This window comes from Diaporthe batatas, assembly GCF_019321695.1.
Source record: "Diaporthe batatas strain CRI 302-4 chromosome Unknown Contig00010, whole genome shotgun sequence".
Taxonomy (NCBI): Eukaryota; Fungi; Ascomycota; class Sordariomycetes; order Diaporthales; family Diaporthaceae; genus Diaporthe; species Diaporthe batatas.
This window is the reverse complement of record NW_025408557.1, coordinates 670,907-685,549: the sequence shown is the minus strand read 5'-3', so window position 1 is coordinate 685,549 and position 14,643 is coordinate 670,907. Positions and strand designations below refer to the sequence as shown.

Here is a 14,643-nt window from a genome sequence, read left to right as displayed (position 1 = left end):
CCGGGGTGAAGGCCGCCAAGCCCGAGAATGATTGATCTCATCCCAAGCACTGAGAGTCACCTTAGTCCGTACTCAGCACCTGGGATGCATCTGGTCCACCTGCTGCACTCTCTTTGGGAACCTAAGCCCATGAAATCTCCAATATGCCCAGAATTTGCTGCTACCTAAAAGGAGATCCATCAATAAACTTTGCCCACCTGGGCACGTGAGCACTGTAAGGACCATAGAATCGAGTTCCCCAGGGATCAGCCACGGAGGACACTATTATCATTCCCAATGAAGCCTTCTGTCATATCATATTTCAGTCTCTTGTCAACCCTCTTACAAAAGAAAACGTACCGAGGTCAATCAAGAGGAGGACACCGCCGCAACAGCAATTTTTAGTGCTCATCCCGCCGTAGGCGATGACACATCCCTCTTAAGATGAGCTCTCACGGAAACGGCTCTGAATAGACTCGAGCCTTGGGCTCCAGCTGTTTCTCGGTGACAATTTCTGATCTGCACCTCGTGAAATCGAAGTTGTTTCTGAATACACTGGCACGTATCAAGACCCACGAAGGAGACTGCTTGCACTCGTGCGATATCCAAAGTTGACTCGACTAGATCAACGCTCATTAATGATAATGTCGGCCCTAGATTATTTCTAAAAGTATTTTCTTAAAGTATAGTGAAAGGTCGTCGAAACTTGCTAGAAGCACAGGAAACTTGTCACTTCTTGTAAAAATGCACCAAGGATGATTCCTGGTGCCATGGCCAAGAAAATGCCAGTTGACCCCCCTCCCCCACGTTGACCCCCCGCTTCACAACGGCTTGAGGGTAAGGGTCCCCGAGGGTCCTCCTTATGCAGAACGCCCACTGGTCAGAGCCTTCGCGTTGGCATTCCATCGCGGGCCCACAGGAATAGACTCTTCTACCACAGTCCCTGCTCGGGCCACACCATCGTGTCAGAAACTATCAGACGTGACCACTAACAACTGGTGACGCTCCAATTCGATGAGTGGATGTGGCAGGAGATGGCTTGGAAGGCTGCAGCCAGTTGCGCGCTGGCATCCCGCGGGCGCCATCCGCACTCGCCTAGCGCTGCCATGCGCTGCCATCCGGTCACTCTCACACGCGAGCTGCCTGCTGAGCCAAGTCACAAGAATAAGGCATGCCTCTAGCCCTGGAAATACCGCTCTAGAAGATGGGGCCCGCCTTGACAGCCCCGAAGACCGTGCAACACGGGGGCCGCCTGACGACACACCCTGGGTTCCAGGCCCACACTTGCCGGCAGAGGAAAGAAAGGATGCAGAGGGCCGCAAATACTGTAAGTCGGCAATCACGAGGCTGCGCCCTGCTACAATTCTCTAGGTCATGTCTTGCTCACCGCAGTATTGCCACAGTCGTGTCGGGCTCCAACTTCAAATATTGCTTCCGCCACGGCAGGTCCGTAGAAGGAGGTCATGTCAAGGTTGCATATACGGCGAGAAACCCTTTTTTCAACCAGTCGACTAAGGTCCTGGAGTACCAAGGGACAAGGGATATACCCCTGCTCATTCTATACAAGTGCAATTTTGTCGAGGATGACGAGTTCTGGGACGAAATTTCCATACTCCGTGACTTTGCCATCAGCTTCAGTGAACGAGAAAAGGTAAAACCAGGTCATCTGCTTGGGGGCCCGAGGGTGGGGGAGGGGGGCTGGGGAGCAAAGTATGTGAACTCCGAACTGACCTTGTGCCATCACAGGACATACGGGGATTTTCCCCAGAGAGGGATTCCACGCCCGTCGAGTTCATCCACGTGCTGTGAGTCACAAACGAACCCACTCTTGGTGAACCCACTTGTAGCTCTAACCAGGCACACAGAGCACGCTTCCACCATAACGCTCACGTTTTCGACGAACCTTGGCATATTACAGTTGACTTTGGTAACCGCAAGACATGGAACGATGGGCAAGGCTTCTTCCGCAAAGAGTATCACATCTACGCAAAGAATAATGATCTCTCCCAGGGATTTGCGGGCTATTGCTCGTCATCCATGAAAACACGCAAAACCAGGGATTTTGATCCCTCGGAATGGAATGGTCAACCGGAGGCCGGAATATTTGTGCCTTGGGGTCAGAGAGAACGGTATCGCCATCCCTATTTTCGAAAGCTTTTATTTGAGGCAACCCAGCGGAGTTTGGAGCCACCACTATCCTCCCCGTTACGCATAAGAAAGAAATTGGTGTCGCGCCCAAACTCAATCACGGGGGCTCGTGAGAGAGTGGAGCGCAACTGGCCCTGGATGACGAAGCAGCTCGATGGCTTGCTCAATTCCATCCGTGAAGGTGCTTTGAAACCTGCGGCCCCACCCGCAAGAGCCGACCATGTCGTTGATTATTCCGGCAACTGGGTACATATCCGTGAGGCAGTGAGAGACGCCAAAGAACAGGGGAAAATTATACCTATGGCATGGAAAGCAATCCTGCAAGGTCTCTTTGTATTTCAAAACAGGGAATTGAGGGCAAGCGAGACTACTCGGCCGACGGGTAGCAAGACCGCCAGGGCCCCCAGAACCACCAGGCCTCCATCGCGATGACAGAAACAGTGAGGTTCACCCTTGAGATCTCTCAGCTGGTTGCGAGAAGAGCTCGGCGCACGAGTTCTGAAATGGAAGAGGCACTGAATGTCCAGAGTGGCAACAGCTTTACGGAAGGGCCACGGAGAAGCACAGGCAGAGGCTTTGCCTTGCTTCTCATGTGCCCAGGTGTGCCAAGGAAGTTTTCAATTAAGCAGCTGACAAAGATTCGCTTTTTTCAAGGCTAGGAAGGTAATCTAGGCAAATGTATCTATCGTACCACAAATATCCATCATATGGTATACATGTCATGTGCAGCACACAACTTGAAGTCCTCTACACTGTACATCGCTGCAATCGTCCGAAGTGCTGCCCTGCGATGGAAACTAAAGGATTCGAAACTGTCTCTTTACCATTTCTGTGAAATCTCTCATCACTGGACTCATTCGAACTGCAAAATCGCAATCACTCAGCAACGTCTCCTGCAACACTTACCCAAGCCTAGCCCAGGACAACCAGTCTGAGCACAACAAAATTCCAGAAGGCACTAGGCAAAGATTCAAATTATACCTATCATTTTCGAAATTCATAGTTGGAGCCTGCCATAAAAATCGATTTGACCTCATTTCATTGGGGGCAGGCACTTATATTTGTGTTCAGTGTTGGGATCAGGCTGCACGGAGAAGTAAAATCCGGCATAAAGCTGAACGCAATTCGTCAAAAGGCTCCGCGTAGGGGAACATACCTAGGTATATGCATACTGCAACCAACACAGCCAACGTGCATGCATGTAGGGTCATGCTCGGGAATGTATCTATTTTTAGATTCGACGTTATGTGTACTCCCGCGTAGTAAAGGATCACCTTTCACGTTCATCAGCAGTTTGAACCCAAGCCTCGTTATATATGATGCTGGGGATATCTGAAAAATATCGGATTGGAAAGGGCGGAGCCTGTAATTGTGTTTCTCGGAATCGGCCTCCATGCACATGTGTGTTAAGAATTTCATGGATCGCGATGCCTAGGGTCAGTTGACAGTCCCACCACGAGTGTGTGCATATCCATCAATTTTGACACTTGCATCGACTGATGCCACAAGCAGGTGGCCCATGTAATAAAAATTTGAGCGAGTTTGGTCACCATTTTCTCCAGGAGCTTCCGCAGCGCCGAGTTTCAGTGAACTATTTGGTGGTGGAACCGAGCATCTGTTGATGGAAACGACCGCGCGTTGAAAGGTTTCAAGAGCTTACAAAGGAACATGAGATCAAGTTCGGGACTGTAGGATCAATCGCGGCCCCATTTTCATCAGATGACTTGGACTGTGGCTTAAGACTATTGCATATCTGGTGCTTCCCAGGGTTGTGATAAGACTTTCTGACCAGGTTCAGTGGCACTAGTGAAAGAAGGCTCAAATTCTAAAGTTGTGCAGGCATTCGAGCATGGATCAAACGGAAACACGACAATCACCAGCGAGATGCATGTGCAGATCAGGCCGGAGCCCGAAGACTTCACTGAGACCCTCAGCTTATGCACAGCGCGTACACTGTATAAGGAGAGGCTTCGGGGCCGGAAAGCTGCTCATCCGCGCGCATTTGTCGCTCTCGTATTCACGGCCGTCGCGGTGAGAGAGTACCACAGAAGCTCAGGCTGAAAAGTATAATCGCATGATCCGAACTGGGGGTTGGGAAAACGCGCACAGGCCTCTCCTAGGGCGGCTCAGAACCACAATAATTGTTGTAATCCGTAGGGGCTGGGCTGAGTGGACTCGAGCTCCACGCACATGACAAAGACAGAGGGTCTCGCGAGTTTTATACTTCGGATTCAATCTGGTTCTGGGAGAGGAGGTTCCAGTCAGCCCGGTGTGGGTATTCCCACGTTTAATCTTGTGCACAAGCGAGGGCTCGCTCCAAAACATCTTGTACCCATTTATATATGCCGTCCTATATTCCGAGATCAACTCAATCTCTCTTGGTCGCAGGTGGGCCTTGATGTATCAAGTTTCCTTACCGCTTAACCTGAGGGCCCCACTGTGCGGCCTGTAGGCCCCCCTATCACACTAACCCTGGATAATACACGCGACGATATGATGTGATACACGCTGGGGTCTGGCACGTGTTGCTACACAGTAGTAATCATCGGCGCCTAGATTATTCGTAAGTCCCCGAGCCACCACCCCTGTGGCGGTGCGTCCGGGCTCCCCGGCCGATCCCACCAGGCCCGTTCCTGGATCGCCATTACATTGATGGACAACTGCCGGGAGCGCCCCGGACGAATCCGTACCATACGGCAAGCCAGACGTCAATTTCCCTCGAGGCTCTGTGCGCGCTGGGCATGGGCCTTGTTGTGGTGCCTACCAACCTATCAATCCCCCCCGGCGACGCCATCACGAGTAGGCGAGGGCAACCGGGCGTGACCCACCCTGACCTGATAATGGCGCCCATCGAAGCTGGCAGTTGTTCTCCCTCCCTTATGCTGTGGTAATAAGGAAGCCTGGATGGGGGATAACTGGGCTGATTGCAGGGCGCAAGGGACAGACAGATATTGCCCGGCTGGGTCTTCGCGTCATGCCGAGAGCTGGGCTGTTGACTCTTTCTGTTACAAGGACATCAAAGAAAGCGTGTCCCCGGTGATTGCACCCTCGCAGGGGACCGTCAGAGTCAGCACTGGCAATGCGCCACTGGGATTTAGAATATTAACTTCTTTTGTCTTATCTTGGGCAGCATTGCAGCGATCTTCTCTTGGGCGGTGTCATCTCTTTCTTTCTCTGCCCGGACCTTCCCCTTCTTGTGTCCCCAATCTCACTCAGCACATCTGAGCGTTTCCCTGCCCAGGTGCCTTATTAGCGTCGTATCTTCTCCGTCATTTTTGTTTCCTAGTAACGAACGACCAAGATCATCATGATGTTTTCGTTAGAGTCCCACATCGATTTGGCCGCTGCCGACATCTTTTCATTGTGTCTTCTTTTCGCATCCGCGGGTGTCCTCGCGATCGTCGTTTATCGGCTTCATTTCCACCCGCTCTCAAGATACCCCGGCCCATTTTGGGCCCGCATCACATCATTTCCTTCATACTGGCACACGCTCAGACAAGATCGACACATTTGGCTATGGCGTCTCCAAGAGGAGTATGGTAGGTGGCTCTCGCCTCCATGATTTGATATCATTTCTCCGCGTACGCGGGTGTGATGGCTAATGAGACCAACCTCCAGGCCCAACATTTCGATACCGGCCTGACAGCATCCTCGTCAACACCCCCTCAGCTTACGCCCAGATATTCGGGCCAAAGGGCAATGTGAAGAAGGGACTATACTACCAGGTGTGGCCCCGCCACGCCAAGGCCGTCACGACGTGGAACAGCACCGACCCCGCCGTCCACAGCTTCAAGCGGCGCGTGCTGAACCACGCCTTCTCGTCCAAGGCGCTGCGGTCCGCGGAGCCCTTCGTCCTGTCCAACACCGACAGGTGGTGCGAGCTGCTCGACGACGAGGTCAGGGCGGGCGGGGAGTGGTCCGGCTCCCTCAACATGACGGACTGGGTCAACTACCTCGTCTTCGACATCCTGGGCGACCTGTGCTTTGGCAAATCCTTCGGCATGAAGGAGCCGGACGGGCCAATGAAGGAGGCGCCGGACCTGATGGCGGACATGCTGGCGCTGCTGAACCCGGTATGTGGAGCTGTTTTGCCCCTCAGTGGTATTCGGGAGTTGCCGAGAGAGTGTGTGATGCTGACTGTATCCCAGATTGCTTTTGCGCCCTTCACGGCCCTCTGGGTTTGGCTGAAGCCAAGGGGCCTGGACTCGCTGCTCGCCGTCGCCACGCCTCCGCCCGTGAAGAGGTGGGGCGACTTTGTGACCAATTGCCTGACGGAGCGCACGCAGGCGGAAAATCAGGCGCAGAGGCTACTGGCGAGCGACCCGGACTTTGAAGTGCGGAAGGATTTCTTCCACTACCTGTTCCACGCGCAGGACCCGCAGACGGGCAGAGGATTCCCTATGGAGGAGCTGTGGGGCGAGGCCGAGTCCATGATTATTGCCGGCTCGGATACTACCGCCATCGTGATGACTGCCATGTTCTTCTACTTGGCGCGTAAGCAGGATGTCCAGGTTAGCCAAAGTCCCATATGCTGCTCACGTCATCGTGGGCCACCAGGCCCATGTCCAGACAAGTGTGGCAACTTGCTGACCTTACTCCCCGACACCAGGCAAGACTCGCCGAGGAGATCCGATCCACATTCCACAGCTTCGACGACATAGCGGGCGGCCCGACCCTCTACGGCTGCAGGTACCTCAAGGCCTTCATCCAGGAGTCCCTGCGCATCTCGCCCCCCGTCGCCGCGGAGCTGGACCGGGAGGTGCTCAAGGGCGGCATGGTCGTCGACGGCGAGTTCGTGCCCGAGGGCGTCAGCGTCAGCGTCGGCCACTACTGCCTGAGCTACAACAGCGAGATCTTCCCGGACCCGCTCGAGTTCCGGCCCGAGCGGTGGATCGTGGGCGAGAAGGCGTCGTCCGCCGAGAGCGTGGCGCTGGCCGAGAGCGCCTTCTGCGCCTTCTCCGCGGGGCCCAGGGGGTGTCCCGGCAAGAACCTCGCCTGGCTTGAGATGATGATCGTCGTGGCCAAGATCATCTACAAGTTTGAGATCAGGAGGGACTTTGCTGACAACCTGGGCGGCGGCTCTCCTGACGGGAGGGTGGGCCGGCGGAATGTCGACCAGTTCCAGACGTATGATGCGTTTGTGGGCTTGAGGAAAGGCCCGATGGTGCAGTTCAAGCGACGGTAGATGGTGAAGGAGTGATTCGGCCTGCTCGCCAACTCTTGGAAAGTGACCGGTCGACAAGGATATTTGAAAGGGTGCTCCGGTTATCGCTGGCTGGAAATCTAATTTATAGTGCGTTCGGTTTCACAACTTAAGAGCGGGAGTCAAAGCGCATGATTTAGCGGCAGCATATAACGACTTTGAAGATTGGAACTATATGGCATAGCTGAGGAAGCCTCAATAATTATGAAACTTTGATGTCTTATTTCTGGCTTGAAGATGATCAAGTACCCAAGTGATGAAGCGTCTAAGTAAGCTAGAAGGTGGAGACTGTATCACGACATCGACCTCGAACCCGACGACAAGCACACTGCGCTCCGTTGCGAAATACCTACCAGCTTGGCTGATAAGACTGACTCTCCGAGTTTGATTGAGCATGGGTCTAAAGGGTTATCACGGGTATCAGCCGCACGAAAAAGTAGAATAACACATACACCACTGTCAACGGGACGTTGCCGGTTGTCGGGAAACCCAAGTAGGAGCCGCTAACGGCAGCCAGAATCCAATCAGTGTATCTGGACAGACACGGGGTAATCAGCAGCGGCACTTGACACATCACCGAATCTGAACTATCTCCTCCGCTGGGTAACGATAGACCAATACAAGAAGCCGAGACTTACAGCGTCACAGAAAGGGAGAAAGCCGCGCCCGCCATTATTAGAATCTGTTTGGCAGAGTTGAGCACGTCTTGGTAGTGGTATAAAACAGGCTCCTTCGGAGCCTCAGCCTCACCAGATGAGGAAAGGAGCCGCTGGGCCTCGAGATCCCGCTCTTGACCCATGTGTGACGCTGCATCGTTGCCCACGCCTCGGGTTGGTTGATGTTGACCGGACCGACGACGGGCGCTCTCACGACCGTTATTATGGACAGGTGACCGCCGATCCCGTTCATTACTGCTCGATGTGTCTCGACGGCGATTGCGAGGCCTACCTCGTGGCTGTTGAGCCTCGAGCCGTTCCTCCAACAAAGTGCACTTGGCCTGAACCTTGCACATCTCCCATTCCATACGCCTCTGAGCACATCTGCATGATTCTAAGTTAGCTTGCGCAATATCAAATGAATGTGAAGGTTTTTCAATATCAAAATGGAGAGGCTTTCATCATAGTGCGACTATTGTGTCTCTCGATGACCGCCAGGGCGTCCCGGCAATATCTTGGCCGAAAGCACTGGCTGCAGAAGGGTGGATTCGATTCCTGGAATTTTTAGGTTGTATGCTTACTGTCGCAACTCGAGCCATATGAACCCGATGCCAAAAAGGAGGCCCATAAAACCTGCAAAGATGAGTGACATAGTCAATACCGATTGCTTCGTCTTGTCGACTGCAATGAGGTCCGCCTCCTTGAGGACCATGACGACGCCAACCAGTTCCATAATGGACCCTAAAAACTCTACTATGAACCACCATAGCGCTTTATAATGCGTGAGTTTGGTCTCAGCCTTGCTATCGTTCTCAGCCTTGCTATCGCTCTCAGCCTTATTATCGCTCTCCTTCTTTGTGCCGCGTATATTCCAGGCGATACTGATACCAATGGCCAAGGAAGTAATAGTCACAAAGATTTGGGACAAAGCTATCAAGATGTATTGTGGAGCCCCGGAGCACCTGTAAATGGTGACAGAGGCGAAAAGACAGGAAATGACCAAGCCGACTATGCCGAATATCATGTCAAGGGCCGAATGCGACAGCGGCTTGCTCGGTCTCCAGGGGCACTTGTTCAGGGACGACAGCGCAATGCCGTAGAACATGACCAGGTGAGCCAAGAATCCCAGGGCACCATAGGGGAAAGCATAGCAGGTGATTTGAGTCGCGAACTCATCACTTTGTGAGGCGGTGCTGTTTGAGACCCAATTCCACAGGATATTACCGGAGGTGGGACTGTTGGGGGGGCTGGCTGTACTCATGACTGCGAGTGTGTTTGAGCTCGGTTGTTGGATAGACTCGGTACAAGATCTTTCAAATTATCTTGGTGTCTAGATCGAAGGAAAAATAACACTGTTGTACTCGGAATATCCCCCTCGTTCTTATAGCACGGTTCCTGAGTATCTAACCACACATCAATGCTGTACCTAAGCAGTTGAACCACTGCTCGAGGGATACGCTCTTGTTCTGACCCTGGCTCGAAGACAATGCCAAGTATGCTTCATGCTTTCAAAATAAGCCTCAGACTCAAGAGCCATATTGAAGTTCGATCAGATCAATGGCTATTGTCAAATTGTTTGAGAGTTTCATAGCTTCATGGAAACAGCGAGGCAACCTTGGAAAGCTGCGCTTTGTCGAAGATGCCGTTGGTTACGGGCCGCGGGCTGACGGTGTTGCCTTACAACGTCCAAATCAAGAGATCCTGGGCCCCATAGTCAGCGTTGAATTATGGCTCCTTGAATCTACTATCATTTTTGTTGGATCCACTTTCGACCCATGAAGGAGGCAATATCCCAACGTTGTATGTTGTAGCCATGGGTACGGCGAAGATAATTTGGAGGGTGATAGCACAATACTCAATCTTGTGCTGGGCTCTCCATACAGAAACCTGTACCGCACTAACTCGCTCCCCAGCACACACCAACTGCTTAGGATCTCAACGCCGACACCCCTGCCGTCATTACCGACTTGAAGTCGCAACAAAGTTCGCGCCACTCCTCAAGGTGTCATGTCGACCTCTAATCATGTCGCCCAAGATTCGGCACCCGGACACCACACGATGAGACACAAATCCAGTATCCACGGGTAGATCTGCGAGGTCTACAGGGCTCTTCAAAGCGACATCGAGCACAGCCGTCGCGCGATGACGCAGACGTCCCACGCCGGGCGCCACGAAACGTCGGACCAGCGCAACAACGGGGCGGCGCACGTGGAGCTGCGACCGATTGCTCCGAGTCCAACGAGCCTAGAAAGTGGCCAACATCATGACGAGCGCTCGTCTCCTTCGTCGGACAACGGCATCCCTGAGTCGTACCGCAACCTCGACGAAATCGCTGTCAAAAGGCCGATCGAGAACCTAGAGGACCGACGCCAATACAAGTACGAGGGCTTGGAAGATGCCAGGAGCCATGACCTTGAGGACACAACAGAGCAAAGTGGAAGCGCGTCGGATGGCAACGGCTTGCCGACGGATGCTCAGGCTCAGGGCAAGCCGTCGGAGGGCGTGCAAGTCTCGCGCCTGGCCACGCAAATATATACCATCTCCTACCTGATTCTGTTCTCCTTCCTCGGCACTCTGGCGCGGCTCGGCCTCCAATGGCTTACCAACTACGCCGGCGCGCCAGTGTTCCCGTCGGTATGGTTCAACTTCGGGGGTAGCCTGGTCATGGGCTTCCTCGCCGAGGACAGGATGCTCTTCCGCCACGAGTGGGGGGCCCCGACGTACGAGCACCAGATTCAAAAGGCCAAGCGGGACGAGGAAGCCGGCGGCGGTCCTGGGGACAGTGGGCGACCATCCGTCGACCTCGCGGCCGCCAAGAAAGCCCACCTGGCCACCAAGAAGACCATCCCGCTCTACATCGGCCTGGCCACGGGCTTCTGCGGCTCCTTCACGTCCTTCTCCTCCTTCATGCGGGACACCTTCCTCGCCGTGTCCAACGACCTGACCTACGGCGGCAACACTGCCACCACCCCCCGCAACGGCGGCTACTCCTTCATGGCCCTGCTGGCCGTGGTCATCATCACGGTGACGGCGTCCCTCTCCGGACTCGTCGCAGGCGCCCACCTCGCCTCCGCCCTCGAGCCCGCGGTGCCCTCCCTGCCCTTCCTCATCACCCGCAGGGTGGCCGACCGCCTCGCCGTCCCCCTCGCCTGGGGCTGCTGGGCCGGCGCCGTCGTGCTGGCGGCGGTCCCGCCCGCGGACCACTGGCGCGGCGTGGCCGTCTTCTCCCTCGTCCTCGCGCCCCTGGGGACCCTCGCCCGCTTCTACCTCTCCCTGTGGCTCAACGGCCTGCGCCCCGCGTTCCCGCTCGGCACGTTCGCCGCCAACGTGCTCGGCACCGCGGTGCTCGGCATGGCGTGGGACCTGCAGCGCGTGCCCCTCGTGCCCCTCGGCGGCGTCGTCGGGTGCCAGGTGCTCCAGGGCGTGGAGGACGGGTTCTGCGGCTGCCTGACCACCGTGTCGACGTGGGTCGCGGAGCTGGCTGGGCTCAGGAGGCGGCATGCCTGGGTGTACGGCGTGGCGAGCGTCGTGGCTGGGTTTGCGCTCATGGTGGCCGTCATGGGCGGGCTTAGGTGGAGCGATGGCTTTGCGGCTTTACAGTGTGTGCATTAGAGGCGATTTAATGAATAAGTTCCCTGACCATGTCACATAAAGGTACAATTATGTACTGATTCCGAACTACTGCCACATCGTCCAAATTACAAATACGTCATAGAAGATACTCTGTGACTGAACTGGATATATAACCACCTTCCTCTATACAGCCTTATTCCATGGGTGGGTGTTCCATAGAAGAGTGTTGCACAGATAGGTATCGTGCAGAAGATTGTCCCAGACGAGGCTGTCCTGGGGAAACTGGTGGGGTGATGGGGGGGGGGGGGGCACATAGTTACTGTGGCCGCGTTGGGGACACCGGAACAGACCGCGTATGGTGTTCATTATGTTGACACAGAAGGCTACACACATCTCCTTTTCACATCTTTAACATCCTCCAAGTGTGCCCAGGTGGGTCAGTGCGATCGATTCTTTCAAACCCGCCCCGAGTAATTTGAGTAGATAGTTGCGTTCGTGATTCATGTACGTGCCAGTGTCAAGCATTGTTGTACGATCCCTCCGTGCGATACCTTAGGGTAGTAGTATGTAAATATTTGAACATCCCAAAATGTGCTAGTTTCTGCCTTCTTCAGCCCACAAGACACGCCGATGTTGTAGAGGAAAAGATTCTGCCTGCGCATCCTGCCTCATAGATGTGCTGAGATTCTCAGAATGTCCACGAGTGCCTGGACCAGGACTGACAGCCGGTGAAAACGCCACATGTCGGTAGTTTTCGTACGAGTCCAAGTGTAGGCTTTTATACTTAGGCCTCGCGGGGTCTTGCTCCGAAGTATCCTTCTTGAGCGATGCTAGAGTAAAGAGGCGTCAGCAACCCTTTAATAAATGGAAGGCATAAAAGGTATTGGAAAGGGGCTCACCGAAAAGCGACTGTGTCACATCAAAAAGTGGAGGTACCCAGAACAGGACGGCGACCACCTGGCCGAAGGTCCAGCCGTTCATGTCGATAACGTCCATTTCTTGATAAGCACGGACCATAACAAACTCATAAGCCAAAGCCAATGAGAAGAGCAAAGCCGTCGGTATTAAGAGGGAAAAGCTAGCCCAGGGCGATGCCAGCCACTGAGCAAGTCTCTGAAAGAACCCATGTCGCCGAACTAAACCAGGCGGCATGGTTTGAGGGACCTCCGTGAAGAACATTCCACTTGACCTCAAGACTTGATATGCTTGCCATGAAGTCAGAATGATCAGAACAACCGCAGTCAATGCCCAAACCACAGGTACGTTGCTGATATTAGGGATGCTGTCCTTGTTGAAGAACTTGGTTAAGCTCCGCAGCGGATTCGTTCCCAACCACTCCTGGCACAGGACCATCGCAGATGAGCCGCCACAAAGACTTGTTTTCGACAGGCCGCGGATGGCCTGGTCGACAATCCGATCATCGTCTTGTGAGCGTGAGAGGTTCGAGACAAGTATGAAGAACACCACGGTGTTCAAAACCCAGGACATTATGCATAAAGGTATCGAGGATCGGAATTTGACGCCGTGGCTGCGGAACAGGCTGAGTGTAAATACCGGTCCGATACAGCCCATCAATGCCACAGTAACCAGGGGGTAACCGTTGAGCGGGTCTATTTTCCTCGGGTGCATAAAGTAAGCTGCGACGGCAGCAGACGCTGGGTATGGTGAGTTTCGTTAGCGCAATTCGCTATCATTGATATCATAATTATAAATTTCCTCACTCACCCCCAAAATAGCATTGAGTATTGAGAAAGGTCTTGAGAGCAGGTTTCGCTAAGTCGGACGCAGTCGGGCTTCGCTTATGCTTCCATGCCTGCCACGCAGCGGAGGCGATAAAAACCAGCGCTAGGATAAGCAGCAAGAGGGCTTGTATATAGTATGATATAAGTACCTGGCCAGTCAGAATTTGGCTTTAGAAGAAGAGAAAAAAGGAGTTTGAGCCTTACACCAATTCCGAAGACATCTTGATCCGCGTACGGCAGTCCACATGTGCTTTGGCAGAGTTGATGGGCACACTGGTAGATGCCAGGGGAGATAGAGAGTGTGTCCTGAGACTGGAGGAGATGTTCCGGCCGACAGTATTGACGACATTCAGACGGGTTCCTTGTACTATCGCATGTGTCCACGAGGCACATTGTCAGGTTCGACGTTATGAGCCCGAGGTCATTATCAGGGCCAGCGCTTGGGTTTTCGAAATAAGACTTTACGGCGGCGTCATCACTGTCTTCGACCAAAGCTGTGACGTTGGCCAGGTTGCTGCAAATGCCGAATAGGGTTACCTGGACGTCTTTTGCATCCGTGGCCGTATTATGGTTGGGAATCCCAGGGTTGGAGATAAAAACTTGGGTCAAGTTCCTGCAATCATCCAGGCAATTCTGTGAGGGGCAAATGTTGTTGAAGCTTGCGTCGAGAAAATGTTCTTGGCCCAGCTTGTAGGCCGCGTTGCTCTGTAGCTGTATATATGTGAAACCCTGAGTGCTTATTCCAGCCGGAGATCCCGAGGTGTTTGCTTCAGGTGGAGTTCCCTGAGTGTATCCTTCTTCTGGAGCTCCCTGGGTGTTCGCCCCTGCTGGAGACACCTGATTGTTCGCGTCCGTCGGAATTCCTTGAGTATTTCCTTCTGCTGGAGCTGCTTGAGTGTTTCCTTCTGATGGGGCTCCCTGGGTGTTTGCCCCTTGTGGAGATCCCTGATTACTTGTGTCAGCCGGAAACCCTTGAGTGTCTGCTCCCACTGGAGGTTGCTGAGTATTTCCTTGCTCTGGATCCTCCTGAGTGTTCGCTCCAGCTGGAGATGCCTGGGTGCTTCCTTCTGCTAGAGGTGGACTCGTAGTGGTTGAGATCAACGGCTCATAGCCTGTTGCGGTGCTTGGATTTAGCCCCTGAGCTGATTGAATTGTATATACTGCAGTCGTCGATATCAATGCAGGCTCCTCACCGATCACATCGGGAGTAGGAGGCGGGACAATTACATAGCCTGGGTGGTCTTCATCCATGACTTAAGTAACTAGAAGGTACATATGGCAATGAAGCCGGGGGACTAGTGAATAGAGAGTTGTGCGCTGTTGATTGAGTTCCTTGATGGCG

At 53.8% G+C, this 14,643-nt stretch overlaps 4 protein-coding genes across 4 annotated transcripts; 3 read left to right on the top strand and 1 right to left on the bottom strand.

Moving 5' to 3' along the window:
* Window positions 1-897: 897 nt before the first annotated feature.
* On the top strand, window positions 898-3,257 carry KVR01_008708 (uncharacterized protein). The gene is made up of 4 exons (XM_044783769.1): window positions 898-1,306; window positions 1,383-1,630; window positions 1,726-1,784; window positions 1,845-3,257. Exons 1-4 carry the CDS (start codon window positions 994-996, stop codon window positions 2,557-2,559), a joined length of 1,335 nt encoding a protein of 444 aa, XP_044642475.1. The 5' UTR covers window positions 898-993; the 3' UTR covers window positions 2,560-3,257.
* A 1,497-nt stretch (window positions 3,258-4,754) lies between these two features.
* KVR01_008646 (uncharacterized protein) lies at window positions 4,755-7,523 on the top strand. The gene is made up of 4 exons (XM_044785311.1): window positions 4,755-5,666; window positions 5,746-6,200; window positions 6,276-6,638; window positions 6,737-7,523. Exons 1-4 carry the CDS (start codon window positions 5,435-5,437, stop codon window positions 7,310-7,312), a joined length of 1,626 nt encoding a protein of 541 aa, XP_044642413.1. The 5' UTR covers window positions 4,755-5,434; the 3' UTR covers window positions 7,313-7,523.
* Window positions 7,524-7,730: 207 nt separating this feature from the next.
* Window positions 7,731-9,247, bottom strand: KVR01_008739 (uncharacterized protein; the record flags this gene model as incomplete). The annotated part of the gene is made up of 3 exons (XM_044782097.1): window positions 7,731-7,863; window positions 7,969-8,370; window positions 8,568-9,247. 3 exons carry the CDS (start codon window positions 9,245-9,247, stop codon window positions 7,731-7,733), a joined length of 1,215 nt encoding a protein of 404 aa, XP_044642506.1.
* A 549-nt stretch (window positions 9,248-9,796) lies between these two features.
* KVR01_008829 (uncharacterized protein) lies at window positions 9,797-11,837 on the top strand. Its single transcript, XM_044791959.1, has one exon. It carries the CDS (start codon window positions 10,129-10,131, stop codon window positions 11,596-11,598), a length of 1,470 nt encoding a protein of 489 aa, XP_044642596.1. The 5' UTR covers window positions 9,797-10,128; the 3' UTR covers window positions 11,599-11,837.
* The last annotated feature ends 2,806 nt before the right edge of the window (window positions 11,838-14,643 follow it).